Below are 27,775 nucleotides of genomic sequence, written 5' to 3'. Positions count from 1 at the left end.
TTTTGCAGGAGAGGTTCAAATGTTTCACTCACACTGGATATGTGCACCCCAGGCTGCTCTGAGCAAGGCTTTGGCTATGTCATGTCCCCACGGGAGCAGTCAGCCCGGGAATACCTCCAGACTGCCTCCAACATCCTGACTGAAGAGGAGCTGCACAAGAAGGCACTGGATCCTTTCATACTCCAGGCAGAGTTCTTTGTGAGTGTCTGACCTCTCTCTTCCAGGAGCATCAATAAAAATGGGATGTTGTCTCTCCATAGAAGACCTTGGTATTATTGTCTGCCAGTCTAAAAGTAGTACACTCAAACTCTGCTTCTGTCTTTGAAGCATTTAATGCAATTCCCAAATTTGTCATTCCTTTAAATTACAATGTCTGAAAGATTTCAGTAGTGTCATCACTTAAAAACTAGAGGATTGATTCTAGCAAAACGAACAACAAGAAGTCTTTGTTTCATAGGATTTTTTTTTTTTGCGCTGATGTGTATTACCTTTTTAACAACAGCAACAACAACAAAAAAAAATCACTAAAGTTCAGAAGAAAAGCCTCATTTGCTATAAGCATAACTTCTTGAAAGGTGTCTGGAGTTGCCCTAGGGATGAAATTAGTCCTAATCCACCCTCTTTGCTGTTGAATACTTCATGTGGAGCTACTTTCCAAATCTAAACGTTCTCAGGTTACCTGAAACACAGTGTGGCTCTGTCATTTAGCAGGAGCTAGAGAAATTATTTTTTCTGGGTTTTTTCTCCGCACAAAAATAATTCACTAGTTGTAAACTACTGAAGTTAATACTGCCATGTCAAATATTCTCTTAAGCATGAAATCTCAGCAGAGCAGAGGAAGATTGTTTTGCAACATTACAGCCTTTTCAGCCTGTTCTCTTCATGACCTCTAAACTTCTGAAAGGAAATGACCACTCTGATTATCACTTGCTGTTCTCCCTCCTTGCGCAGTTTCAGGGGCTTTTTTGCCTTTATGAGAACAAGGGGGTACTCTGGGCTTCTGTTTTAAAGTAGAACACAAGGTATCTGTGGTCCTTAAGTCCTTTAGTGTTGTACAAGTTGAAGGGAAGAAGCTTTTGTGTAGGCAAAGCCCTGATTCTTTTAAAGTAAAGTATCTATTGCTCCTTTAGGGAAGGAATGTTCACTTGGTGTCTGAACCGACTGCTGGACTAGTCCACATACAGATTCACCAGTCTTTGAGCTATTCTGTAGCTTTCAAGCAAAGAAAATAATGTTAGATGTAGGAAAAAGTACACTTCATTTGTCTGTGAGATTTTGAATTAGGTTTCCTGGTGTTCATAGAATTATCCAGCAGCCATGCCATCCCAAGCTATTTTCATTGTTTAATGAAAGCTGAAAGAGCACAAAATGCCGTGCAATCAAAATGTCATTTCTGTAATTAAAAATTGTAAACCAGTTCTTTTTTATGAAACAGTTACCACGAGCTAGCTCTTCATCGTGTGCTTTCGCTTTGTCTAACCTACTTGATTTTCAAAGTCCAGATGCCAGATGAAGCAAGCAGTTGTTTCATTTTGCAAGAAAATTCAAGGAGCACATTAACAGGGCTAAATCCTGAAATTCATACAAGATTTAGAGTTTCTACTCAGACAGCAGTCCTGTTGATTTCACCAAGAATTGGCTTGTATAGTGAATGACTTAAGACCCAAAAACAGCCCATGGAGCTTGGCTCAGGAAGAGTTCGGGCTGACTAAATACCAAGGAACAATTGAGAAAAATATGAAGATTTTGTTCCTATGCAGTTCTCAAAATTGATAGGAAATTACTTCAACAAAATGTTTTTGTCCTTATTTGCCTCTGGTTAAAGCCAACAGTGTGCTCAGTGCTTTGTAAGAGGTGGAGTGCAGATAGTCTTCTAAGCTTCCAGAGCTGACCTCAAATTGTTCCAGGGAAGGTTTAGATTGGATATTAGGTGAAAATTATTCACTGAAAGGATGAACCGCCGGAACAGACTGCCCAAGCAGCGGCTGGGATGACCAGCTCTGCCTCCTGGTTCCTGTGAGCTGTCTCTCTGCTGAGCCTGGTTAACACATCCCTTCTCTTCACCTGCCTTCCTAGTCCAGCAGCTGGAAGGTTCCTGTTTGTTCCCACCTGGCATTAGCCCCTGATTGCAGGGGATGAGCGGTGGGGAACCGGAAGCCCCTCCATCTTCCCTGTTCTTTGCATCAGGGATAGGGAGTGCAGGCAATCCCTGAACTCCCCTTTGCTGTCCTTTTCCATGGAGCTTGGCTGCACGATGAGCAAAGCAGTGACGCTCCCGCAGCTCCATGGAGTCGGGTCAGCACACCAGCCTGTCATCATGTGTGTCATACTTTGTTGCTGGTGCAAGTCCCCAGCAGATTATTACCTTCCACCTTCAGAGAGGAAGCAATGTGAGTCAGAAAGGATGGTCCATCCTCTTGGAGCAGCGTCTTGCGTTCCACCTCTTGCATCGCTCTGTGCCTACACTTGCAATTCAGTTCTAATAATATTAGGAGTGAATATGTCATGCGTGTTACTCAATGAATTAGTCACTAGGAGCGTTTTCACATGAAGGATTTCAGAAAAGAAAGTGACAGAAAAAGGAAACATCAATCATACTTTGGTGGTAAGTTGCTAGAGGTACTGTACAATATGTCCCAGCTGACTTCATCACTTTGCCTCCCTCGCAGGTAGGACATAATGGGCTTGGGGTTTTTATACCTCCTGTGAATCTAATAATACTACTGACTGTCTCTTATTGTTCGTGGGTTTTTTGTTTTTCTTTTCTTTTAACAGGAAATTCCAATGAACTTTGTGGATCCAAAGGAATATGATATTCCAGGCTTAGTGCGTAAGAATCGCTACAAAACGATTCTCCCAAGTAAGTTTCTGCTTTTTAAGTCACTGAGGCAGGATGGTTTATTCCACATGCTGGAGGGCTTTGCATTTTCCTTTCCAGAGTGCATGAAGTGTACTGTCACTGCAATATATTGTCCAAAAGCCATGTTTATGGAGCAGCAGCATGGCTTCAAAGCATAAATCAAATTTACAAAGAGGTACAGAGCATGAAGAACCGAAATGCTGCTGATCCTCTGGGAAATGTAGGTTTTTTAGTTATTAGAATTGCATCATTTGGTGCTGCTTAAAAGTTGTACCCAAGAACTTGGTTTATTAAGATGTTTGTTATTGATTTCTTTGGTTAAATTTCTTTTGAAAGACCAAATTCAAGCAGCATTGTTTTCCTGACTTTTTTTTCATCTGACGTTTTTTCAAATGCAGACTGAGAATATTGGTAACTGGCCTGATGGCATTAAGATGACACAGAAAATTATTTTTCTTTTCTATTCTGCTAGTTTTATTTGTAGGCAGGAGTAGGAGTTTAGAGAAAACAGTTTAGTTCAAGTTTTTACTAGTGTCATCATTTTCCCCTCTCTCATACTTTAAGATACTTTGAAAAGTGATACAATTGGATGTCATGCCTTTTTTCTTTCCTCTAAACTGTTGTTGGGAGGTGGTACTATCACTACAGTAGTCTTTCGAAAAATCCAAAAGGTTCAATGTCAGGTTAACAAATAGAAATGCAGTAAAGTCAAAAATGTCCTCAGCTATATCTAACAGTCAATGAATCCAGATTGAAAATGGCAAAAAGATTCTTTTTATGTCTGCAAACTCCAGCAACTGCAGCCTGATGTGTGAAACTGTTTTGATGACTTTGTATTCTACCTCAGACCAGAAGTGTAAAAGCATTTAACAGCCTTTCACTATTGCTGTGATAATGGTTGAGGTGATTCATTCAAGTATTAATTTGCTGGTTTTGCTGCAATGGGAAGATTGCAAAAGTGGATATTGATTTCAGATGCCCAAGGTGCCAGATCTCTAAGTGATCTGTATATTCTGAATTTGGTATTTCTTCATCTCACCCATATGGGTATCTGCCAGCAGCCACTGTTGTCTCTTTGACCTCCTCATCTCAGATAACTCTTTCACTCTCTAAATGTTAACAACATCTCTCTAAATGTTAACAACTTTATAACTGGCCTCGTTATGATCTGAGCTTTTTTTTCTGAAAGAACTTTTAGCAACTTTGTCCCTGACTGTGGCCACAGGATGGCTTGATATTGCTGAGGAAAGGAGAGGGCTGAGTCTCTTATCCCACTGCCTCCATTTAACAGGGCTTGATGCTGGCAGTAAAGAGAGGTAGAAAGGAGACCTAAACATTCTCTTTACACTTCAAAGCCAAAGATCCCAGAAATCATCAATCTGGTCTGTTTGCAGACAGCATTTCATGCTGCCTCTGTGTTTGTAGTACTGTAAAAATTATTGTGTACTCTGTCCTTAATATGATATTGGGTAAAGCACAGTTTTTGCATAAATCTTATTCTGCTTTCTAAGTCAGCTGAAGTTTTTTATGAAAAAGGCACCTGTGGTTTGTTTTTAATATTATCTTGGTCATATACACCGTTGCTGTTTGCTGAGGCCTCTGTCAGGAGGATGTTTCTTGTCAATGGTAACAAACTGGGTAGCACTGGTCGAAGTGGATGAATGTTGTGGGGCCTGTGTCAGGTCCCATTAAAATCAGTGAAACAGCCATTGTCTTCGGTAGGAAATGGACTGAACTTAAGTGGAAAAATGTTTTCTTTTGTCATCTTATTGGAACAAGAATAATGCCTCATAAACAGCCTCAATGAAGGAGACTCAAGTACTGAAGAGACTTAAAATGCAAGAGACTGTTAATATTCTTTAATTTCTCTATAACCATTATATTTGTTAATAGCACATCTTGGAGTGTGGTTCATTGCAAGATGAAACTGGGAAGGAGTTATTGTCATCTGGTTTGCCTGGGTGCAAGAAACGCATGTTTATGTTTTGGTAGAAAAGCTCTTCGCTGTCATTTCACAAACAATATTCTAATGTCTTTAAAGCCAGAATGAGTCTGTTGACCTAACAGACTGAGAAATAATTTCCTGTAGCAGAAAACTGCTTTTCCAGAGTCATGCTGAGACACTGACTCAGGACCAATTAAGGCAGGCTTCAGAGAGCGGGTGAAACTGTCAGAAAGCTGCAAATTACCCCAACCATTCTTTCCCTTTTTTAATGGTCTTAACATGGGGGTTTTCTAAGGCCACTCACATCTGCTGTGATGGCCATGAATGCATGTAAATGTCTTGCTCTACTAAATAATCTTGTGTGTCTCCTTCCTCTGATCAACTATTCCTTATCTCCTTACACCTTTCAGATCCTCACAGCAGAGTGTGCCTTACCTCAGCTGATCAGGACGACCCCCTCAGCTCTTACATCAATGCTAACTACATCAGGGTAAGAGCTCCATAGCCCAGTGTGTCTGCCCAGCCTCTGTCAGCCACTGTTAATGTAAACAGAATTGCAACACACACTGACCTTTAAAAGCATCCTAGCTGATCTGATTGCTCTTCTCTCCTGCTTACCTTAGCTGAAACCCCAATTTCAAAGTGCGCCTGTACAGATTCAGACCAGACAGAAACATACTTCTACAGTTCTTGATGCAAAATTCCTTGTCAGCTGGCCTAACCAAGGCACTGGTTAATCAGCCTGAATAAGGCTCATGACCTGGCTAGAGTCATCTCAAGGCTGTAGGACACTCTTTGCTGGACTTATGTGAGTCTGTACTGTGCCTTTGCTCCATGTACATGTGTGCAGGAAAGAGATGGAGAGGAGAGCTGGTGCCACACAGTCAGCATTTCATCCAGGATAGCTCTCTGGTTTTTTAACCTTCAAGGTTATGGTGGACATCCCTGTTAAAACTGATCTCTTGTTCTTTTGTTGGCAGGGCTATGGAGGAGAGGAAAAGGTATATATTGCTACTCAGGGACCGATAGTTAATACTGTCACTGACTTCTGGAGAATGGTGTGGCAGGAGCGTTCTCCCATCATTGTCATGATTACCAATATAGAAGAGATGAACGAGGTAATGCTGTTACATCCAGTCTATATTTTTATCTCTACCAGCAGTTATTTTCAGCTTAGACACTAAGCCAGCAAACAGAAGTTAGTACAGTGGCCTGTGCAATCAGAGCCAGCATTAAATTCTTCAGGCTCAGAGAAGATGTGGGCTTCTCTTTCGCTTCAGTTTACTGTGAGTCCTGTTTTGCTGTCTGATTTCTCCTACTGTTGGTTTTGCCATTTTCCTTTCCCAGCTGACCTGAAACCCCTCCTAACCCAGCTCTATTTGCAGGCAGCCTTTGAAGTTCTTTCTGAAGGAATCAAAAGCAATAGTACCCCATAACTGCTAAGGCTGAATATCTTTAATCAGTAGAGTTGCTGCTGCTTTATCTTGCATTTATTATGATTTGATGTCTACATGCACATCTCATTGAGGAAGTACCTGATTTCTGTATGATAATGAACAACTAGAACTGACTTGGATATTGAGGACCTTCCCCTGAAAGAGTCTAGGGAATGCTTATGAAATACTGAAATTAAGATGCTGAAATTTTCTATTTGCCACCTACCATAAATTAAACTGTAGTGATGTTTGTGCTAATTCACTTAAAGTGAATTCTTCCCTTTTTTTGCAGTTTATAATACTGCAGCCCTCCAGCTGTTCATTACTTACCTGCTGAAATCTTCCTCCCGCAGCAGAGTTGCCAGAACTTTGTACCTGGGCTTCAGCTCACAGACAGGTAGCTGAGCTCACATCTGCCTTTACTGGCAGTGTAAGATGTGAGAAAGTGGTCTGGGCATGTGTTGGGCTCTGCATCCTCCCCCACCACTAAGCAGCAAGGCTAGGTGGAGATATCCAAATATTGTTTCTTAAGCTGCAGCACCATTGTATGTCAGGCTTGTCCTTGAGAACAGATTAGTAATTTAGGTTAGAGATTTTTGTTTGGAGAAGAAGCTTTAGATGCTAAGAAGGCAAAGAATATGGGCAAACATCCAGCATACAGACAGAGTTGTAGCTTATCTGCTAGCTGGAAGCTTAGTGCCCATAATCATGTGTGTGCAGAAACCTTTGCTTTTCACAGATATAAAATAAATATGTTAATGTATTTTTTTCAACTTAATTGAAAAAAAGATATGAACAAGACTGACACAGAATTGTGATGCTTTGCAAGTTAAAAATGGTCATTTATTACATCTGGCTCATTAGAAATGTCCTGTCAAGGATTGCTAAAAACAATGCAAAACATGAAGAGTATGTTGCTGATCTGAATGCTTTGTTTTCACTCAGGTTTTGAATTTGCACCTGCCTGTATCTGAGCAGCAGCACTGAAGCAATAACTTGCTCATTAATCAAAGTTGCCATTTTCTGGCACATACAACATTAAAATGTCGTAACATAGTTTGTACCCCAGAATCCTTTGCAGACTTTGAGGTTTAAAGAAGATGCAGAGGAAATGCTGGTCCTGAATGACATATCTGAAATGCTCTTCAACTATAGTTTTCATAACAAGATTGTATAACAGGAAGGCAAAATAACCTTTATGTCTGGATTGCCTCCTACCTGCACTGACCAAGTGTTTCAACCCTCCTGTCAGTCTTGGGAAGCCGTGCACTGCAGTGCTGATGCACTACAGAATTGGAGCTTGCTACAGCCTGTACATCAGAACAGAGCTGCTGAGTCTTTCCTGATACATTTTTTTGTCAAAAATGTATTGATGTCAGCAATATCAGCCATAAATACAAGGTCCTTTCATGCAAACATCTTCTATACTCACTCCATTTATCTGCAACACTTCTATTAATAGATGAATAGCAGGACTCAAAGTACATAGATTCAAACCCAAAAGTTTTGTTCAGCAATGATGCTAGTAAGAGAGACTTTGTGTTCTTTCTCAGCGCAATGGCTTCACTAATGTGAAGCTCTGCACCTCAGCCCTCTGTTACTTCTAATCTGAATTGACAGGCAGCCCCCAGAAATGAGTGGGCAATCTTACTCCACTCCTTTAAGCAGAGCAGTGTCTGTGCTATTGATAGCTGGTAGCACTCTCGACGATTTTTGCAGTGGATTCTGCAGTTTATGAGTAGACGAAGGAAAAACACAATCTGCATAAATAACTTTACACAGGCACAGTGGGCCACACTCCCAGTGGGTTATTAACTGATGTACTGTGCAGATGGAGCAACTCTGATTCTCCCACACAAAAATTTTGACTCAGTAACTTTGCAGGGTACTTCTCTGTTGTTAGTCTTTCTCCTCAAGTGGAATTACGTTTGGTGAGGGAGAGAAAAATGATTCAACTTGTTTCCTCCAAGACTGTATACAGCTGTGTAAAAGAGAAATCTTACAAGCATCATCTTTACTGAGGTTGGTTGAGTAGCAGATACCTGCTCCCCTGTGATAATGAAATAGCTTCTTGCATTATCACAAGGGAGCCTTTTTCTCAGCCTCTGCCTGATTCGTGTCATTCCTTGTCCATCAACTAATTTGTGCACTATATTGAAATGCCTGCCTCTGCCTTTGCATATTGATTAATTTAGAGAAACTAATTACAAAATCAGTCTTTTTTAGCCCTCCTTCCAGGATCAGAGGGACCTACAAATTTGCACTGGCTCATCTCTAGTGTATCAGTACCACAGAATAGATCTGCAAATGGACTATAGTTTCTGTGTTTCCAAGTGTCAGGTTGTGCTGGCTGTATCTCTTACTGGCTTTTGGCAAAATCAAATGTAGTAGTCCAATCTCTCTCACAGCTACTGCTGCCTCTTACTTCTCTATCTTTGAAAGATTCTCACTGACAATTTTAAGTGGATTTTGGTGCATAATCTATTTTCCCAAGCATCTCCAGTCATGTTATTTTGTGCAAAAACATATGCAAATTATCATTTTATATTCAGAGAGCATTGAGCCATTATAAAAAATAGAAAAGCTGTATTTTGTGTTTCTACATCAGTATATATGAAGCACAGATATATTGGTAACTAGTGTATATTATACTAATCATTATTATCTCAAGATTAATTTAAAACACAAGCACATTGCCACCAGCCTCTCTAATGAACCTTCAAAATGCACATCAGTTGCATAAAGATAAATAAGGATGTGTGTATTTAAAAGCTTTGGTTAGTAATTACTTGATTTGTGCATTTTTAATCAAGCAATCAGGCTATTATGGATGCAGCAAAAATCAACTGAAATGTGGTCCCTGTTTAGTAAGTGAAAGCTTGTACTTATTATAGAAACAAAATTTATTCATATTCATCTATGCATGTGCTATATTCAATTTCAGAGGAGAAAGAAACCAAGCCTCCCTTGATACCTGCTTAACTGGATTTGTTTTATATTGCACACAGAAATGCACAGAATATTGGCCAGAGGAACAGGTCACCTATGAAGGAATAGAAATCACAGTTAACAGAGTCATACAAGCAGACGATTACCGTTTAAGGCTCATCACCCTAAAGGTAAATCATTCCAATGTACTTACAGTAGCTTAGCTGTCTAAACATATGAATGCAGATGTTCAAGGGGAGTTGTGTAGAAAGCTTCTGCACAGTGTAGTGCTGGACAAATACCACTTTTCATTACTGAAGTCATTGTAGCTTTGCCCAGTTCACCAACATGAAAGTTACAGGAAAAGCAGCAGTCAGAGGTTTAGGCTGCATGAGTACAGTCTGAAAGCCACCAGGCCAGTGGTAGTAGTATGGGGTTCACTGGGTAAAAAACCAGTGACTCATTCTGTGCCTTTGTCCTCCAGGTTCATTGATCATTGTGAATGAAATGTCAGCTCACAGAGAGAGTCTTACTTTGCAAGTGTAGTTTCATATACCAGTAACCATTCTATCATCTTGTGGATAGAAAGTTTCAGTGCTGGTTTAATTTTTTTAAGGACTTACATACTACTTATTCTAAAGTACCAAAGTCCTATTTTACAACTCTTTCCATTGCTAAGTTCTGGAATATCAAGCTACAGGTTTTAGTAACAGTCTGTTTACATAAACTTCATACATCTTTCATCTGCCAGATCTACCCCAACCTTAGTATAACACAACAATTTCTTTCCAAGCTGGAAAAACTCTTCTTTTATCCAACCAGTTTCAAGTCTCTTCAGCCATATGCTAATGGGCAGAAAGCCAGCATATGACATCCCATGTCTGGATTCAGAGTGTAGAAAGTCTGTCACTCATGCTTTTGGCAAAGGCAGCAAGGAGAAAATTGCACTCCATGACAAGTGGGAAGTGAAGAATATCTACATGTTGCAGGGTTGCAGCTCATCTGGTTTTGCTTTTCAGTTAGACAATGGTTTTGTTTTCAGTACTAGTAGGTCAATGTCTCTTCCCTCCACCCTCAAATGTCAGGATGTGAATTGCTGAGTTCTAGAGCTGAAAGAAAGATACCATTTAAGTTACCTTTCCCTAGAGCTGTACATTTGCTATTTAATGGCAATAGTTGAGCAGCAGCTCTGAACCATGCATACATGAAGTGACTTGGTAGTGAAAACTGAACAAGCCATGAATTGACTTAAGTTTGCCCTTAAACAGGAGTGTTCAGAAATACATGATTACTGCATGCTTTACAGAGTGGACTGTCATTTTTTTCTCCGTATAGGGGACAAGATTTGTTAGGTTTTGGGAATTTAGGAAAAGCTCAGGCTGTAGGCAAGACTTGTTTTCTGTTCTCAGAGAAAGCTGCTAGTGTCTAGCCACTGAGTCATGATTTCAGCTACAGAATACGTGCTGTAGACTTCAAACTGTCTATTAAATCTTGCTTCCTCCTAGCTGTTCCCAAGTCTTCTCAGTCCCAAGGAACCATCAATAGAGAATATTTTGTTCAAGTCAAAGCAGAAGCGTACAGAACCACAGAAGTCAGGGTGCTCCAAGCAGAAGCATAAAACTTTTAACACAGCAGACAAAACTAAAGGCATCCAGAGTTCATCACTAGAACTTTGTATGTTTTCTGTTGCTGTCAACTAAATGATTTATGTAGTGATTCATGTTTTTCTTCAGATGACTTTTACTTTTCTGTCAGTGTTATTGACAGCATTTTTATTATAATTTTTCACAACTGAGTTAAGAATTGGGTGTTCATAACTTCTGTGACTCACACATAGTCACACATTCAAAAGCAACTGTGTTTCAGAGCAGTGTTGATCTGATTTACTGTAGTGAGTTTGAGTGCTATTCATGATAACTAGTTATGCTCTCTTAAACAAAGTATTTTCTCCCTAGGATAAATAACCTAAGGCCAGACTCTGTGCTATGATAGTAAGAGTCTCTGTTCCTGAAGTGAGCTAGACACAGCCTTAAGGATCCTGTGGCTGTGCTTCAGTGAGCACTTTAAACCCAGTGTAAGATGGAACAACATCTTAATGAAGCTGAGCCTCCCTTGTCCAGCTCTCTTGTTCTGATCCTTGAGCCATCTCCCATGTGCCCTCACAAGTGTTTGTGATTGTGTGCCAAGCTAAAGGGAGAAACTAATTGATCCATCTGAAAATTAATACATCTCAAGAAAGGAAAACAATTTAACATGATTGCTTTCCCAATCTAGTTTACTGTGAAGCTGTGCAAAAGCTCTGTCATCCAAAGAGAAGAGTGGAAAATGTACAACCACAGAGCATCCAATGACTGACAAGCACAGGGAGGGACTTGGGAGTATATGTGACAAACTGTTTTCAGATTTTTGTGCCTTGTTCTTCAGAAAGAGTTATATTTGTCTTTTTTTTTCTCTCTTCAACTCATCCGGCCATGGTTTGAAGGGAGGGTTGTGGAAGCTAACACTTTTGTTCTTGGACCTTTTGCAAACATTTACTTTGCCCTGTGCCAGCTGGCTTGTGCAGTGGCTGCAAGGGTAAGGCCAGTTCCCTGGGCACCATGTTACTATTTTGCACCTTTAGAAATCAGACAGAAGGATTTCACTCTGAACACACAAAATCAGAAGCTCACAGCGCTACTTGGCACTCCAAAAAGGAAACAACACATTTGCTATATTCATAACCATGCTGAGACACAGAATCAGAATTTGTGTCTCTCAAAAAGACCTGGACTGCAGCTAGATACAATTCCCACCTTCCATACTGCCTCTGACTTTCTCACCATGTCTAAGAGAAGAGTAGAATTGACAGGAGACCGATATAAGTCTGTCTGTCAGAAGAGATAGAAAAATAAGCTCCCATCTCTCTCCCTCATCTATTTATCTAGCTATCAGAGACAGAGATATGGCTCCTGGCTCTCTGTCTGTCAAATACATTATGAAAGCAATTATGTCACAAGCACAGCTCTGGCTTTGCTGAATGAATCTGTCAAGAGGGAACAGACCGCCTGGAGTCTTTTGCACACAGCTCTTGGCACTAAAAGAGCAGAATATTTTGATTTTGTGGGGGGAGGAATTTTTTGGTGGTTTTTTTCTTTCTTTTTTTTTTTTTTTTTTGTAAGGCAATTTGCTGAAGTGCAGTCATAATATTGGAAGTCCAGATTTCTGTGTTGTGTGGCTTCCCATTTGGATTTCTGTTCCATTTAGTATTCACATAATGGTTGGGGTTGGAAGGGACCAGTGGAGATCATCTGGTCCAACCTGCCTGCTACAGCAAGTTCCCCTAAAGCAGGTTCTATGTGCTTGTGTCCAGGTGAGTCATGAATATCCCAGAGACAAAGACTCCACAAACACTCTGGGCAACCTGTTTCAGTGCTCTATCACCCTCAAAAAATTTTTCCTTGTATTCAGATGGAACTTTCTGCGTCAGTTTGTGGCCCTTGTCCTGTAGCCAAGCCCTACTGAAAAGAGCCTTGACCCATCCTCTTGACATCCTCCCTTCAGATACCTACAGGTTTTGATAAGGGCCCCTCTCAGTTGTGTCTCCTCCAAGCTAAACAGGCCCAGCTCCTTCTAAGTGAGGTCCTCCAGTGTCCTAATCATCTTCATGGCTCTCCACTGGACCCTCTCCAGTAGTGCCTTGTCTCTCCTGAGCTGGGGAGCCCACAACTGGACACAGCACCCAGGTGAGTGGAGTGCCCCCTCTCTAGGGCTGAGGAGAGAGGCAGGATCACCACTAACAATGTGAAAATTCTGCTTTTCTTAATGCACTGCGGGATACCTTTGGCCGCCTTGGCCACAAGGGCACTGCTGGCTCGTGGACAGCTTGTTGTTCACCAGGTTCTTTCTCCACAAGGCTGCTTTCCAGCTGGTCAGCCCCCACACTGTACTGATGTCTGGGGTTATTCTTCTCCAAATGCAGGACCTGTACTTTCTGTGTTGAACTTCATCAGTTCCTCTCTGTCCAACTCTCCAGCCTGCCCAGGTCTCATGGAATGGCAGCACTGCTTTCTGGTGTGTCAGCCACTCCTCCTACTTTTGCATCATCATCAAGAAAAGTACTGAGGGTATTTTCTGCCCCTTCATCCAGGTCACTGATGAGTAAACTGAACAGTGCTGAACCCAGTACTGATCTCAGGGGAAGGCCACTGGCTATGGGCCTTCAACTGGATTCTTGGCTGCAGATCACAGTTTTTGCCATTCAGCCAGTTCTCAATACATCTCACTGTCCACTCATCTAATCTATCCTTCCTGAGCTTACCTCATGAGGAGATTATGGGAGACAGGGTGAAAAGCCCTGCTTTTGTGAAGTCAAGATAGACAATATTCCTGTTCTCCTATCATCCACCCAGCGAGCCATACTGTCATATGAACCTTTCAAGCTGGTCAAGCATGATTTCCCCCTAGAAAATCCATAATGAATAATTCAGATGACCTTCTTTTCCTCCACATGTTTAGAGGTGATATGCGGGGTGAGGTATTTAATTGCCTTTTTAGGGTGGAACTGAGGCTGACTTGTGTGTAGCTGCCTGGGTCCTCCCTCTTGCTGTCTTTTTGAAGACTGGAGTGGCATTGACTTTCATTCAGTCTTCAGGCATCTCTCTGTTCTCCATGATCTTTCCAAGATAATGGAGAGTGACTTAGCAGTAACATCTGCCTGCTCCCTCAGCACTCAGGGGTAGATGCCATTGGAGCCCATGGATTTGTGGGTTTGAGGTTTACCTAAATGCTTTCTAACCCAATGCTCATCAACCAAAAGAAAGTTGGCTTTTTCTCCAGAATTTCTTGCCTTCAAGGTCTGGGATTCTTGAGGGCCAGCTTTGGCAATGAAGACTTGAAACAAAGAAGGCAGTAACTCTGCCTTCTCTGTATCCTCTACCACCAGGGCTCCTACCTCATTCAGCAGCAGGCCTACATTTCCCCTGCTGTTCCTTTTGCTACTGATGCAACTGAAGAAACCCTTCTTGTTGTCCTTGACATCCCGTGCCAGATTTAATTTCAAGTGGCCCTTAACCTTTCTTGTCACATCTCTGCATACTTTGACAACATTTTTATATTCCTCCCAAGTGCCATGTCCATTTTTCCATATTCCATAGATTTCCTTCTTGTGGTTTGGTTGTTTGTTTTTTTTTTTTTTTGCCACAAGCTTCTTGTTCATCCATGCATGGCTCCTGCCCTCTTTGCATGATTTCTTACCCAGAGGGATGCACCAAAAATTGAGCTTGGAGGAAGTGATGCTTGAATATTATTAAGCTGTCTTGGATTCCCTGTCTTCTAGGGCTTTAACTCAAGGGATTCCTGCAATTAAGTCCTTGAAGGAATCAAAGTTAATTCTTCCAAACTTCAGGCTTGTAATCCTACTTATTGCCCTTGCTCCTTCCATGTAGGATCTTCCACCATCTCTTGGTCACTGCAGTCAAGGCTGCTCCCAACCTTCACGTGCCCAAACATGTACTTAACACAAGGTCGGTCACCTCTCCTTGTTAGTTCCTCCACCACCTGTGTCAAAAAGATCACATCAGTGCTCTGCAGCAATCTCCTGGACTCTGTGTGCTCAGCCATCTTCTGTTTCCAGCAGATGGGTTCAATCTTTGTCTTACAGGGAAGGCCATGTTTCAGCATCAATTTTACAATGAGAAGTTCTTGTAAAATTTTTGTGGTGTTTGTCTTAACTGAATTGCAGAAAGGAGAAGAGGTCAGAAACCTGAAACATTACTGGTACACGTCTTGGCCAGACCAGAAGACACCAGACCAGGCCCCTCCTCTGCTACAGCTAGTACTGGAAGTGGAAGAGGCCATGCAGAGCGCAGAGGAGAAGAATGCCCCAGTGATTGTTCACTGCAGGTAAATAAATGTTCTGTCTGAATTCCAAGGGTTTCTTTGCATACAGTGACACAGTGCAGAGGCTGCCACACAGGCCATCAGTCACATGTGTGAAATCTTGCCCAACTGCTGCTGAAATGTGCTTGGAACTTCAAAGCTTAGTGGCAATGATTTTCTATTACCAAGTGTTGCATTCAGATACAGACAGAGTCAACCATAGAAGCTGGCAGTGGCTCAGTTACTTGTAAGAATAATTTCATAGTAATAACTACCTTTGAAGGGCCAGGTTAGGAAAGATTAGCATTCATTAGGTGAAATTGAGTACGAAAACACATGCAAGCAGACAAATAATAGCATTAAATTTTAAGCATCAAACCTCCCTGTTTTGTGGAGTCCTTCTTTGCTTTTTTTTTTTTTTTAATAAATCATTATTAGGCCAAAGACAATAATTTAAATATAACACATAAATGAAAGGATGACAAAGCTGGTTACAGCAAGTACTAATCAATAGTCAGGAAATGTATGCAATTGATAGTAAAACTGGAGTGTCAGTAAGAATCCCTGGCAGAGATGAAAGCTTCTTATATGGAAGGAGCAAAATCTTTGCAGTGGCTTATTCCTGATGAAAAAATTGTAATTATCAATCAGAGCAGAATAAAAATAGATGAGGATAGATACTTCTCTTCTGTCCTGAGAAAGAAGTGGGATGATCTACTTATCATTTGTAGATGTGATTAACTGTGTTTTTTTGCACTACTATCTAGGGAGCGTGTTAAGCATCAGCAACCACTATTAAATCAGATATGCTAGTTGATTTTCACCCCAAGAGTGGTTAAAAGAAGTTGGTTCGTGCACTCTAAAACATTAAAGTTTAATACAGATGAATTACAGGTCTTGGAAAGTTGGAGAAGTTCCACGGGTCAAAAAGGAAGCCCTGTTTTGCCAGTGTTTAGGAAGGTTAAATGTGATTACTTGAAAACTACAGTCTGTTCTTAAAACAGCTGTTCCAGGTAAATAGCAGAAAGCCTGATAAGAAATGCAGTTTATCTTGCCAGGGTAATCTTCCATCATTTCAATAACATACATTTTGCCAAATTTATTTTTGTACAGAATATTGCTTAATTTTGCATAATGTTTTCTAGGAAACAGCAGATGGTTGCTCTCCAAAAGCCATAGTAAATGGGTATTATACAATGAGAATGTTTTTAAAGAGCCTCTTGGCAGAAATGGTTGGTAGCCTGGTGTCATCACAGATCCAACTGTAAGCTAATATGGAGTAATCACTGTTAAAATGCTTGTGTGATAGGACATGTCCAGCTTTTCTGCCAGTGTTTTAAAACAGATGTGGAAAAATTTGGGTGAGTTCCGATGAAAATAAGAAGTGGTTTGTAAGGAGGTCTTCTTTGTCCATGGAAAATTGTGACTCTAGGAGCTTCTAGGAGCTCTTTGAAGAACTATGGTATCTGCTGCTGGTTACTATGTCACTCTTGCTTTGCATATTTGTTCTGTCCTCTTGCACGGTGTCATCCCCGTGACACTATAATAATCTGGGGAGAAATGGGGCATTTTTACTTGAAAAAAAAAATATATACTAAGAGACATGGTGATAGGATTATGACGTGTTCTATGTGGATAACGTGCCACCCAATGCTGTCTCAGCCGCTGAGAGACCTGCAGCTTGTCCTGGGACAAGCACTGTTTCTTTTATCTAAAAATGGGTGTTGTTCCCTCCCTTTGTAAAACACTGAGGTAACTGGACAGTAAACAGTGTCAGGAGTTGTGTGCTGTGATCTGTTTGGTTATGGTCAAGTGGAAGATGAAGGACTTGTGGGCAGCTGTGAACTGTGAGCTCCACTGTTGCTTGAATGTTTCTTGCCAGTGGTTTAGCATTACAATTTTCTCACAATGTAAATGAAAGCAGGATTTCCTGTAGTTGTGTCAAATAATTATTCCTGAGTATGCTCACTTAATTATTTCATGCATAAGAAGGGCTTCCAGCATTTAGGTGATGAGAAGAATTCACAGCTTCTATTGTACTGTGAAAATAAACTCAGTCCTGGTCAGATACAGAAGAGTTCAGGAAAATTTTAAGAAATTTTTTTGATAGTGAATTTGTTGTATTGTGCTCTAATTCAAATTACTAGATTGCAGATCTGATCAGAAAATGACATCACACTTACTACACTTCTGTTAGCTTTAATTATTTAAGCAAGAGTTTGGGTTTTTTTATTCTACCTGTGAATGAAAATAGCTTCAAAGATGCTGTTAAAATTGAGAATTTCAAAGCAAAGTTTGCCTTCAAAGCAAGGCTTGCTGTCCAAATAATTCTTACTAAGAAATGCAGAAGCTTTTTTTCAGTGGTTCAGTGAGAAATTCAACAACCTATTGGGTCAATGAGTCTCCAGTAGTCCATTTTTAGCCCTGTATCTGCAATGTTCACCCTTCTGTGAGTGGTTCACACTTAATCATGTCATCCAACCAAGTTGGTATCTTTTCCTAGTTATGGCTTTCCATCTGGAAGCAACCAGCTGGCAAAGGTCGGAGGGACAAAAGGGATGATGGGGTCTGTGCTGCTTTAGTGGCAGTCATTTGACAGGAAAATTCCAAAATCCTTCTGACATCTCCACTGCCTCTCTCTGCTCTTCCCTTCCCCAGTGCAGGCATCGGGAGGACTGGCTGCTTTATTGCCACAAGTGTCTGCTGTAAACAGCTGAAGAACGAGGGCATAGTTGACATTTTGCGAACAACCTGCCAGTTACGGTTAGACAGGTAAGAAAGCCTGCTTCCTTTCCAGAAAAATAAAAAGCAAAAATAGTAATAGTCCTCCTTATTTAAGGAGAAGCAAATGAGAGGGGAAGAACAAACATAAGTGGAGGCCAAGAGAGAACATTCCTCTGACTTGTAATCTTTGCCTGAGCAGTAAACCTTACTGAACAGCTCTAGAGCTGAATTAGGTTCACAGCTGTCCATCTCCATGAAGCAAGGGGTGACCTTCTACCAGCTGAGGAGTTGGCCCCATTTGTTCATACAGAAGCAAAGGCTCAAAGATCTGCTGTACTTTAGTTCAGAGCCACAGATCATCACTTTTCTCCCAGAAGGAGTAATGAAAATTTATCTCATATAGCTGTGAGCCATTGGAGAAGAGACATTGCCTGGGGAAGGAGAGTGCACAACCTGGAGTGTTTGCAGACATATGAAAGGAGCTGTGAAAATCTCCACAAATTCAATGGTTTCCAGTTAAGCATTTCTTAACACACCACCTTGAGTTTGATTATTAAGTAAACAGACTTGAATTTTGTACCAGAGATGCTATTTTTCCTCTCCCACTGGTTTCAAGTGCCATCAAAACATGTCTCAGTGCTCTCTCTAGTGATAATGATAAATGTAGTCGGGGGAAGAGATGTCACGAAAAACATACCAAAGATTTTTCTGAGGGGAAAAAAAAGAACCTCAACCCCACGCTGAACTTTATTTCAGCGAAGAAATTATGCTCAGTGGGAGGCAAAAAATGAAATGCTTGCTGCCCTGCTGAGGCTCTGATAGACAGGGACCTGCAGGGGCTTAGAGATTTGGCTGTTTCAGTGGATTCTAGCCCAGACAAGGGAAGGCTTCTTGAGAAAAAGAAAACCAGATTATGAATAGTGAGTGCTGATTATCCATGGTCCAGTTAAATATCTGTCTGAATGTGAAATATCTTGTCTCTGTGACTAATGTTACACAGGAAAATTGCCACGCAAATGAAGGCTGAAAGTGCCTGCTTACAAATATGTGTGATACAGCAGGCCAATTGCAAATACTAGCTTTGAAGGGAGAGGGGAACTGGCAGTCACTTTAAGACTCTGAAGAAGGAAAATCATACTTAAAGGACACCACAGGGGAAAACGAAGACTGCAGGAGCCTCTGTAGCTGCCATGTAGCTCTCAGGAGTGGGATGGAATAGATAAAAGCCATTTAAATGTCATGGGGTAAAATACTGAAGATGGAAAGCAGATCACCATCCTTCCTACAGAAAAGCATGATTTCTTCAAGGACTGAAAAATAGGGCTTGTAATCTCTTGGAAGTCATGCTGCCACCCACTCTCATTTTCATTAACTCCCCCCAGAATCTCCAGGGGACTTGAGAAGCAGCATGAGAGGTTGAGACAGTGTCCAAGCAGCTGTAAGAGGGAAGACTGTGTCCCCTCCTCTTCCCTGATCATTACTGTCTAGGATGGTAAGGAGTCACCAGGGACTTAGGGAAAGAAGGCTGAATGCAGGCCAGAGTAGATGTCTGAAGGAATGCACCTCTCTGCTTTACACAAAAATAAAAAGGTTTGCATTAGCCCTGAGAAAACCACCTTTGAGGTTGCCATGTACACATGAGAGAGAACAAAGGGGTTTTCCCCTTCATTCCCTCACAAATCCCTTGAAAAACTCTGTGCACTGGGCTTTGCATCAGTGGCCAACAGATGGTCCTGAAATAACCTATTATGACTAAGGAGAGGAAGTAATCCTTCCTGCATCCTTCCCACAGTGCTGAGAGACATTTGCTATCATTGCCCACAATATAACTCCGATTTCAAAGGTTTCTGTGGCAAATAGGGATGAAAACAAAATTCTGTGCTAAAGCCTGGACAGCAAGCACATGTCATGGTGTGCATATGTGTGGCAAGGGAGGAAGCCACCACATAGCAGGAAACTGGATAAAAAGGAAAATAATTTCCTGTGGTCTGAATCTCAGTGGACACCCTGTTGCTTCTGCTGCTACAACTTCAGGGTAGCAGCTAACAGGGTTACTGGTTAGCTGCTGTTAATGGAACTTCTTGGGGAGAAATTGTCAGATATGACTAATGTTCCTTGTGTATCGCAGTCTGACATAGATGTATTTCAGTGCTGTGTGGAGCACAGAGGGACTCAGAAACAAATCAACTGTGAGCTTGTATTAAGGAGAGCAGATGGGGAGGAGATGCTCAGCTAGGAATTTATTATTATTTTTTAAGAAACACAGTGTGTGTTTCTCACCTTTGCTAGATGATGAGAGGTTAGAGAATAGGTCCCTGCTCATCCCTGCTCATTGTTAAGTGTTATTTCAAGCAGCTGCTTAACAAAATAAGTGCAAGGAGCTGAAAGACAAGGTTGTCTTTCCTGCTCATCTCCCCCTTACTGGTATGGCTGCTGTGTGACCCATAATGGCTAATTGGGACCCCATGGAAAAGGGCTGTCCCCAAGGAGAGAGCTAGCAGCCTGCTACCCATTTGGCTTAGAGGAAGCAGCTTTTCATTCATGTTCTCTGGTGAGGTTTCTAAGGGAATGCACCACATATGCTCTTCCTCAGACTGACACAGTCTGGTTGGCTCCAGTCACCCGTGGGTTCCCATGTTCCTCAGCTCCACTTGTCATTTCAGTCTCCTTTTGGCACCACACTGCCGGGATCTGTGCACCCACACCAGTGCTGGCACAGTTCTCTGTACACTTTCTGTGAGCTTCAGATATAAGTTTTAATTGCCTTCATAAAGGATTGTCAAGAGATCCTATCACTTCTGATGGTACTCTTAGCAAAATTTCAAATGTTAGTAGAATTTGCTTAAAATTAACAACTTCATCCTGATTGGTTTTGTTCATTTCTGTCTCCCCCTGTAGTGCTTATATGTTAGTTAATATGCTACTTGCAGAAATATACAGGCTAATGATGCATGGAAAATCAAACTACTTTCACTCCTGCGTGCATTTCCTTTCAGGTTTTCAGTTTTAAAGATAACATTAAAAGCTGAAAAATAAGCTGAACCAAAACAGGCTACTGTGATGAGGGATGTTTTGCTATCAGGGTGAGCATAGCAGTCAACTCAGTTACAAATCTGAACTGTCCTTTCTAAAGTAACATTGTTTGCTCCAAAATCCTGATGGCCATCCCTAGTTCTCTGGCCAATTTGCCAAAAGCTTGATGTGGAGTGGCCCAGAGGAAAGAATCCTCATTGCAGAATGGGTAAACTGCATCAGTTGTCTGGGCTGGTGTGGCTTGGCCTGGCCTGGCCCTCTTTGGCCCCAAATTCAGTCCCGAGTGCAGCTGTGAAGTCTTGGATAAGCTGCTTCCCCTCTTTATTCCCCTGCTCCCATCTGTCTGTCTAGGGTTTTGAAATGGGAATTACTTTTCACAGAAGGGTTCTTGGAATACAGGTGCTCAGGTAAGGTAAGAGTAAATGATAATGGTGATGCTTTCCTGGAGGAGAGCGTCTGCCAAGGAAAATAACTGTAAAGCCCATTCCTGTTCTCACTACCTTCTGTTCCTTGCTCAGCAGACATTTTCAAAATGGAGCTGGAGGTCAGGCTTGAAGCTGGTTACAATCAAAGGGCACTTCTCACTCTTTCCAGAAAGCTTTGGAATGGACCTTTGGTGTGGAACACAAGCTTCATGTTAGCTGTGCTATTTCCTCACGTGTTTGCAAGTAATAAGACTGCTGTTTCCCTCCCCTTTTCTTCTTGCTTTTCAGGGGAGGAATGATCCAGACTTGTGAACAGTATCAATTTGTGCATCATGTCATGAGCTTGTACGGAAAGCAGCTTTCTAGAGCAGCAGAAGAATAAGTGTTCATGATATTCCTAAAGGCTAAAGCCAGGAGAACTTTTGACTGCGCTCAGATATATTTCAGATCTGATAAAAGAGACATGGTAACCTGGCTGTCTTAGCTGGAAAGATATTATTTTACTTTGATATTGCTTTTATGCTCTTGTTTGCATTGACATTAAAGAGCTGAGGTACGTCTTGTCTTAAACATACGTGACAGGACGTAATCTTCACCAAAAAAGGCTTATTTATACTGTAAATAATTATAGTAGCTTCATTTGTTACAAAAGCAAGGAAAAAAAACAGAAAAAAATCCACTGTCTTCAGTTTGTTCTTTTTTAAAAGGTCATTGCTAATATATCCAAATACAGTGTGCATCTTTTTGAATTGTCATGCTGAAATGTGCCGTATGTTGACTAAGCTTGAAAGTAAATTTTTGCCTCTTTCTGATTGTTTTTACTTATAAAATTACCGAATACTGTGTGTATCGTAAACCTTCTGAGCCTCTGCATTGAAAGACTCAAGTAGATTTGCATTGAAATGATGTTTCACACATCATGTTTGCTTGTTTATTTTTTCTAAAGCAGTCCACTACCAGTGTTATCAGAACTAAGGGAGAAACAAGATTTCAGTGACGTGAGTCAAATTCTTGCCTCGAATTCTTACCAGCAGTGTACCCCAGCATCATCACAGTGGGGTGAATCTGAGTAGACATTAATCTGAACATAAATGCTTTGTGCTTTACCTTTTCTTTGTCAATATTTGGGCATCTTAGTCATCTGGCAAACAGATTGTATTTCTGCAAATAGTTTCTATTTTTACGTAGAATAGAATTTCTCCTGAAATCTGAGATTCAAAATCAGGTGAGACATTTTTTAGTTCATCTTTATTAAAAATCTAATAATAAAATCACTTTTATTCTATGAATTTATACTTGTTTCAAAGCTTTGAGGGTAACCATATGTCCAGTGCCTATTTAAATTAATGCAAATCTTAAAGGCAGCTTAAAAAAAAAAAATCAGTGTGAATTTGTTGGCTGCTTTGTGAGAAGTTTGCCCTCAAACCAAATTTAGACAATAATTGGCCCATTCTAACCACTGGTCCAGGCAACAATATTTCTTTTCCAATAATACAGACTACTGCCTGTGCTTTTTGGTTTAGACTTCAATCAGGCTGGGAAGATTGTAGCTTGTGTTTAATGCTTAGAGGTGAGCACATGTTTTAGTGCTTCACTGAGCAGAGAAAAATGGAGGTACACAGGATCCTTAACATGAAAGATGAGTGTTTGGTGAATAGAAGCTCTGATGACCTACTAAAAATATATATTTGCTTCTCTTTATTTGTAACAATAACCAAAACCCACTGCTTCTATTAGTGCAGAAGATTCTGAGAATTTACTGCACTTCCTAATCAGGAGAAGGTAAAGCAGCTCTCGGAACAATAAGGGCTGATCCTGCTCCCACTGATGTTTTGCCATTGACGTCAGCAGGTGCAGGGTAAGGCCTGAAATGTTACGCCTACAACTTCATCACTGTGGGGAAAAAGTTTCCCAATATTTCAGTACACATCTTTGTGTTTATTCTGTATCCATGAACCTGTAAAAATCCTGTCTGCAGGGTTTGCATGAATGTGTGGCAAAATGTGTTCTCTTTAAACCACTTGATTTTATTGCTGTATTTAAAATATTTCCTTCAGTGAGAAGCTAGCAGAAAGAACTGGCATTCTTTTTTAAAATACTGGTGGTAGTCATTAAAGAGAGCAATAAACTTAAGCTTTTGAGCATAACATGACTGTTAGTTTTATGTAAGTCTTGATAGCTATATTCTCTGTGCTACCAACTTCTTCGAAGGGGTAACACTATTCCATCTAAGAACTCCTTTAAAATAACAAAATAACCATTGATATTCCGGTTAATATTGAAAATGGAACTCTCTGTAAATATTTTTCAGCTTTTCAGTGCCCTTCCATGTCAAAACTGACTCAGTGAATAAAACTACTTGCTCTGTCATCAGCTTTCCATGCATCTGCTAAAGAATGTTTGTTGTTTGGAGGGCAGTGTGCATACAGGAGGTAAGTTCAAAATATAAATTGCCTCCTGAACAAGGAGATTTTCTAGAGGAGAATAACTTTATGGTAAGCAAGGTTAAAAGGGCTCTAAGATACTGACCTTGAGGTCCTTGCACAGATCCTCAGCAGGTGTTAGTTGGCAGTGCCTCACTGACTTGAGTAGAAGTGAATGATTTACAATGATGAAAGAAATCTGGCCTGCTGTCCACTCCCATTTTATACATGTGGAATGTCCTGAGAGTGTGGTTGTTGATAAAATCAGGGTTTTGGCATCAATTCGCTGCTACAAAGCACATGTCAGCCTTGTTGTACGCTCTGGTGATGAGGGCTGCACTGCTGCCACCTCATACCAGGCAATACCACTTGGTCAGGATCAAAATATTCAAATGCCTCTTAAAGTGTTATTTTGTCTAACAGATTTGGAGCTAATCCTCCTATTTACTCTCTGGCCTTATCATAATTAACTTATTTCTGCCTCTTTTTTTCTTTACTTTTTTTTTTTAATAGAATTTGAGATCTGAAGGACATTTTATCAGCTGTTCTGATCTCCTGGCACCACAGGTAGTCTTAAGAAGTGCTTAAGATTAGCAGAAAGGAGCTCTGGCCGTGTGCAAGCACTTGAGATGAGTGGGGCTGCTGCTTCTGTAATCAATGTGTTTGAAACTGAGCTGACAATAGGAGCTAAGCTAAGCTATGTCTCTGCCTAGTCTATTTACTCCTTCTCTATTAAATGAAAATTCCAGGCATACTTCATCCACTCTCTCGTGCTCAGAGCCCGGGACTCTTTGTACCAGAGACCAGAGCATTAGTACCTACAACACAGTTGTTTCCCAGAGGACTGAATTCTTCTCTCTAGGTGGGTAAAAATATAACAAACATGAGTTTATTTTATTTAGAACCAACTGTGATGTGTTCTTTTTGATAACCTTTTTCACACTTGGACAGGGGCAGAGCCTAGCTCAGTGCCTTGGTTGTTTGCTGGTCATTTGGTCACCACACTGAAGTAGCTTTATCCTGTTCCTCTTTCTGTCATGGTAACAGACTAATGGCACATTCTGTCCTCATGCAGGTAGCCTGAGATCAGCAGATGCCAAAGTTATGTAAAAACAAAAACTAAGATTGCACTTGAGTGTAAGGGCTGTCCCCAGATAAAGCATGACTTGCTCTCTGAAGGATCAAGATAAGGATGACTTAGTCAAATTATTCTTAAATGTTAACTGCCTAGTAGTAATGTAGGGAAGAGAACTGCATTTCTTCCAAGACTTTCAAAAGTATCTATTTATTCTGGACTTTTCTTCTATAATTAGTCTACAATGGAAAAATCTTAACATGTGAATTTGCAGTTGCAAAATGGACTTGAGAATGAAAACAGGGTAAAACAGGATCTTGGTTTCTGTCACTTCCCTGCTGTCTCTTCAGAAGAGGAATCATGCAGCTTGCCCATAGGTGGTCATGCCTTACGGATTTGCTATGGAGAAAAAACAAAACACTTTTTCTGAAGTCCCTTTTTTCTTCTGCCAAGTCTGTAGATGAGTATCTCCTGGTGTCTGGAAGAGTGACTGTCACCTCAGGATAAAGTAGGGCAGCTCAAGGAAATTTTTTCCCTGCAAGTTAAAAAAAATGCTCCATTCAAAAGCACAGAAGAAATAGGTGAATGAAAGCAGCATTTGCAGCTTTGTGCAAAAGGTACAGGCAGTCAAAGATCTGTGTGCTCTAGGCAACACAAGCATTGATTTCTAGTGCCTCAATATGAGAATTTCACATATTCACAAACAAGTTAATTTCTTCCTTTACATGCAAGGAAAGAGAAGAATCTAATCTCCTTTGAGCACTGATAGAGATCAGGCTCCAGCACCTGAACACAACAGATGCTACATTCCTGTGGCGTGGTGTGAAAGTCACAGAAGGAGTTATGATTAGACCTGCCCAAGCTTTTGGGCCATGTGATACCCAGCAGGGCAGCAGTGTCAGGTTTACTCAGATGATAGCAAAGCTGAATGAAGAGAGAGACTGAATTACTTACTCAGAATTAAAAGCCATATTGGCACCAGAGCTGGCATTATGGCTCTGAACATTTGAGAATGTAAAGCTTAAACAGTCTGGCAAAGGACTTGATTATTGCAATTCCTGGCCCTTTCTCTCTGCTGGACCATGCTACTCAACTTGTGTTCCCTCTTGGTTCTTCTCTTATCTGCCTGATGCTGCTTTTGCTTTAAATAGAATTAAATGAGTCACTTTATTGCACTACTGTTAACCCAATATATTGATAGCCAGTGTTTGCCAGAAATCATCTCTTTCCTTGGACAGAGCCTGTCTTACTAGACACCCTTCAGAGGGCTCAACCTCTTCTGCATAGATCTTCATCCCAGAATTTTGGGGGTATAAATCTGCAGCTATGTGCATCTTAATAATGATATTTCTCCTTTGAGAAAAAGTTGTGTTTGCCCGAATTAAAGCTTTTTAGTAGTTTGACCTTAACTCCCCCATTTCCAGTACCAGGTGCAACTTTCCTCTGAAAAGCCAAAGGCAGTATTTCCATGGATCATAAGGGAAAATCCTTCATAGATCTCCTTTGCATGTTTAGCTTGTTTGCCTCTGAAGTGAACACAGGAAAGCATGTCAGGAAGTAAATCAAAACTAATAATGCACAATGGAAACTCCTCTTGTAAATTAGCTTTGACTCCTTCTGTCTCAAAAGAAGGAAAGCCATGTGTGATTGGTTTTACCACATCCACTGTTGTCTTTTTGGTATTTAGGCTGTTGTGAGGAGTACAGAAAGCAAACACAGGCAGCACAAAGGTCAGGGTGTCAGTTTGGATAGGTGGGAGGAATTGGATTGTGTTGGCAGTTATTTTGGTTTTTACTGGGGAAAATACAACTTTCATTCTAGAAAGCAGGTTTCTCTGCAGCTAAGTTGGGCTCTTGTTCCTGAAGTAGAATACTGAAGACATAAGTGAAGGTTGGTTTCTTTGTGCATTTACTAAACAAGCAATAAGTAACACCTTATCTACTTCACGACGTGACCAGTCCCGTTTCCCCACACTACTGATTTGATCTGTCTTAACAGAACACGAGTTCCAGACAAGCAATCACAGAGTGTCTGCCTTGCTGGATTCCTTCTTTAGCCTGTGAAACAGCATATGTTTGTTTTGGCTGTCTCAATGTGGTATTTTTTGCTCACTGGAAAAGCTGACAATGTTTCAGCCTCTGCACTGTTTTTCTCTTGTTTTTTGCTAAACTTTTCACCTTCCCCTTTCTTTCCTAGACTAGGGGGATGGGAGGCTGGGGTGTCCATTGCTTTTTCCAGAGTTTACCCATAAATGTATTCCCATCAGCCTGTGGAAGTTGGCTAGATTTTTATGTTCTTTGGTTTTCTCAGTTCCTGTGCTTTGCAGAGCATAACCCAAGTGCCTCCTGCACTGGACTCCATTTTAAACTGAATTTAACATAAATATGGAGTAGACAACAACTTTCTGGTCCAAAGAGAAATCAAGTGAGGTCAGTTAAGCAGTTTATTGCCACTATACCTTGTTAAGCCTTTGTTGCAAGCAAGATAGGTAGTTTGTGTCCTGCAGAATGGATTGGTCTTATCCACCTAAAACAATCTCCTGCACTGTGTCAGCAATGCTGTGGTTAACACAAGTGAAATTAAAAAAGCTAAATACACTAAGCTGTGTAAATAAAGTACCCTTCCCATTGAGAATGAAGTCATCCGTATGAAGAAGTGTGGCAGAATCTTAGACTTATTAAGGAATAGAAGAAAGCTGATTAAAGAATGGTCTCCAATCTAAAGTTGTGAACTGATTTTCTAAAGCGCAGAGTCCCTGCTTGAGTAACTGAATGAACTGGCTGGACCTGGAAATGAGAGAAAGTGCTGCATATATAATCTTAAAAGAAACAAAGCCAAAGCCTGGAGGTGTCAAAGAAGCACTGGGGAGCAATTTAAACATCTAAGCAGGATTTTTTGAATGTTTAACTGTTTGAAACCTGGACCCACGTATTTTCATTTTAGCATGGAAAAAAAAAATGTTAAATCATTTCATACACTACCTTTGTTCAAATTTTTGAAATGGTGTCAAAATCAATCATAAGAAAACCTGGGATTGGGGAGGTAATGTTTATTTTTAAATAAAAAGGTA

The 27,775-nt window shown here is 40.8% G+C and overlaps 1 protein-coding gene across 4 annotated transcripts in view; it reads left to right on the top strand.

The window, feature by feature from the left end:
- The window catches only part of PTPN5 (protein tyrosine phosphatase non-receptor type 5), a 77,145-nt gene extending 53,791 nt beyond the window's left edge, over positions 1-23,354 (top strand). For all 4 annotated transcript variants that reach the window (XM_054276108.1, XM_054276107.1, XM_054276106.1 and 1 more), the window contains 8 exons: positions 9-198; positions 2,776-2,860; positions 5,216-5,295; positions 5,786-5,923; positions 9,250-9,360; positions 14,889-15,049; positions 17,684-17,797; positions 21,496-23,354. In XM_054276108.1, the coding sequence (XP_054132083.1) occupies positions 9-198; positions 2,776-2,860; positions 5,216-5,295; positions 5,786-5,923; positions 9,250-9,360; positions 14,889-15,049; positions 17,684-17,797; positions 21,496-21,589 (973 nt within the window). In that variant the 3' untranslated portion in view covers positions 21,590-23,354. The remainder of the gene's footprint in view (positions 1-8; positions 199-2,775; positions 2,861-5,215; positions 5,296-5,785; positions 5,924-9,249; positions 9,361-14,888; positions 15,050-17,683; positions 17,798-21,495) is intronic.
- Positions 23,355-27,775: the final 4,421 nt, after the last annotated feature.

Source organism: Melozone crissalis, unplaced genomic scaffold (assembly GCF_028551555.1).
Source record: "Melozone crissalis strain CALT ecotype California unplaced genomic scaffold, PUWL_Pcris_2 ptg000018l_1, whole genome shotgun sequence".
NCBI classification, from domain to species: domain Eukaryota; kingdom Metazoa; phylum Chordata; class Aves; order Passeriformes; family Passerellidae; genus Melozone; species Melozone crissalis.
This window is presented reverse-complemented; position numbering and strand designations above follow the sequence as displayed.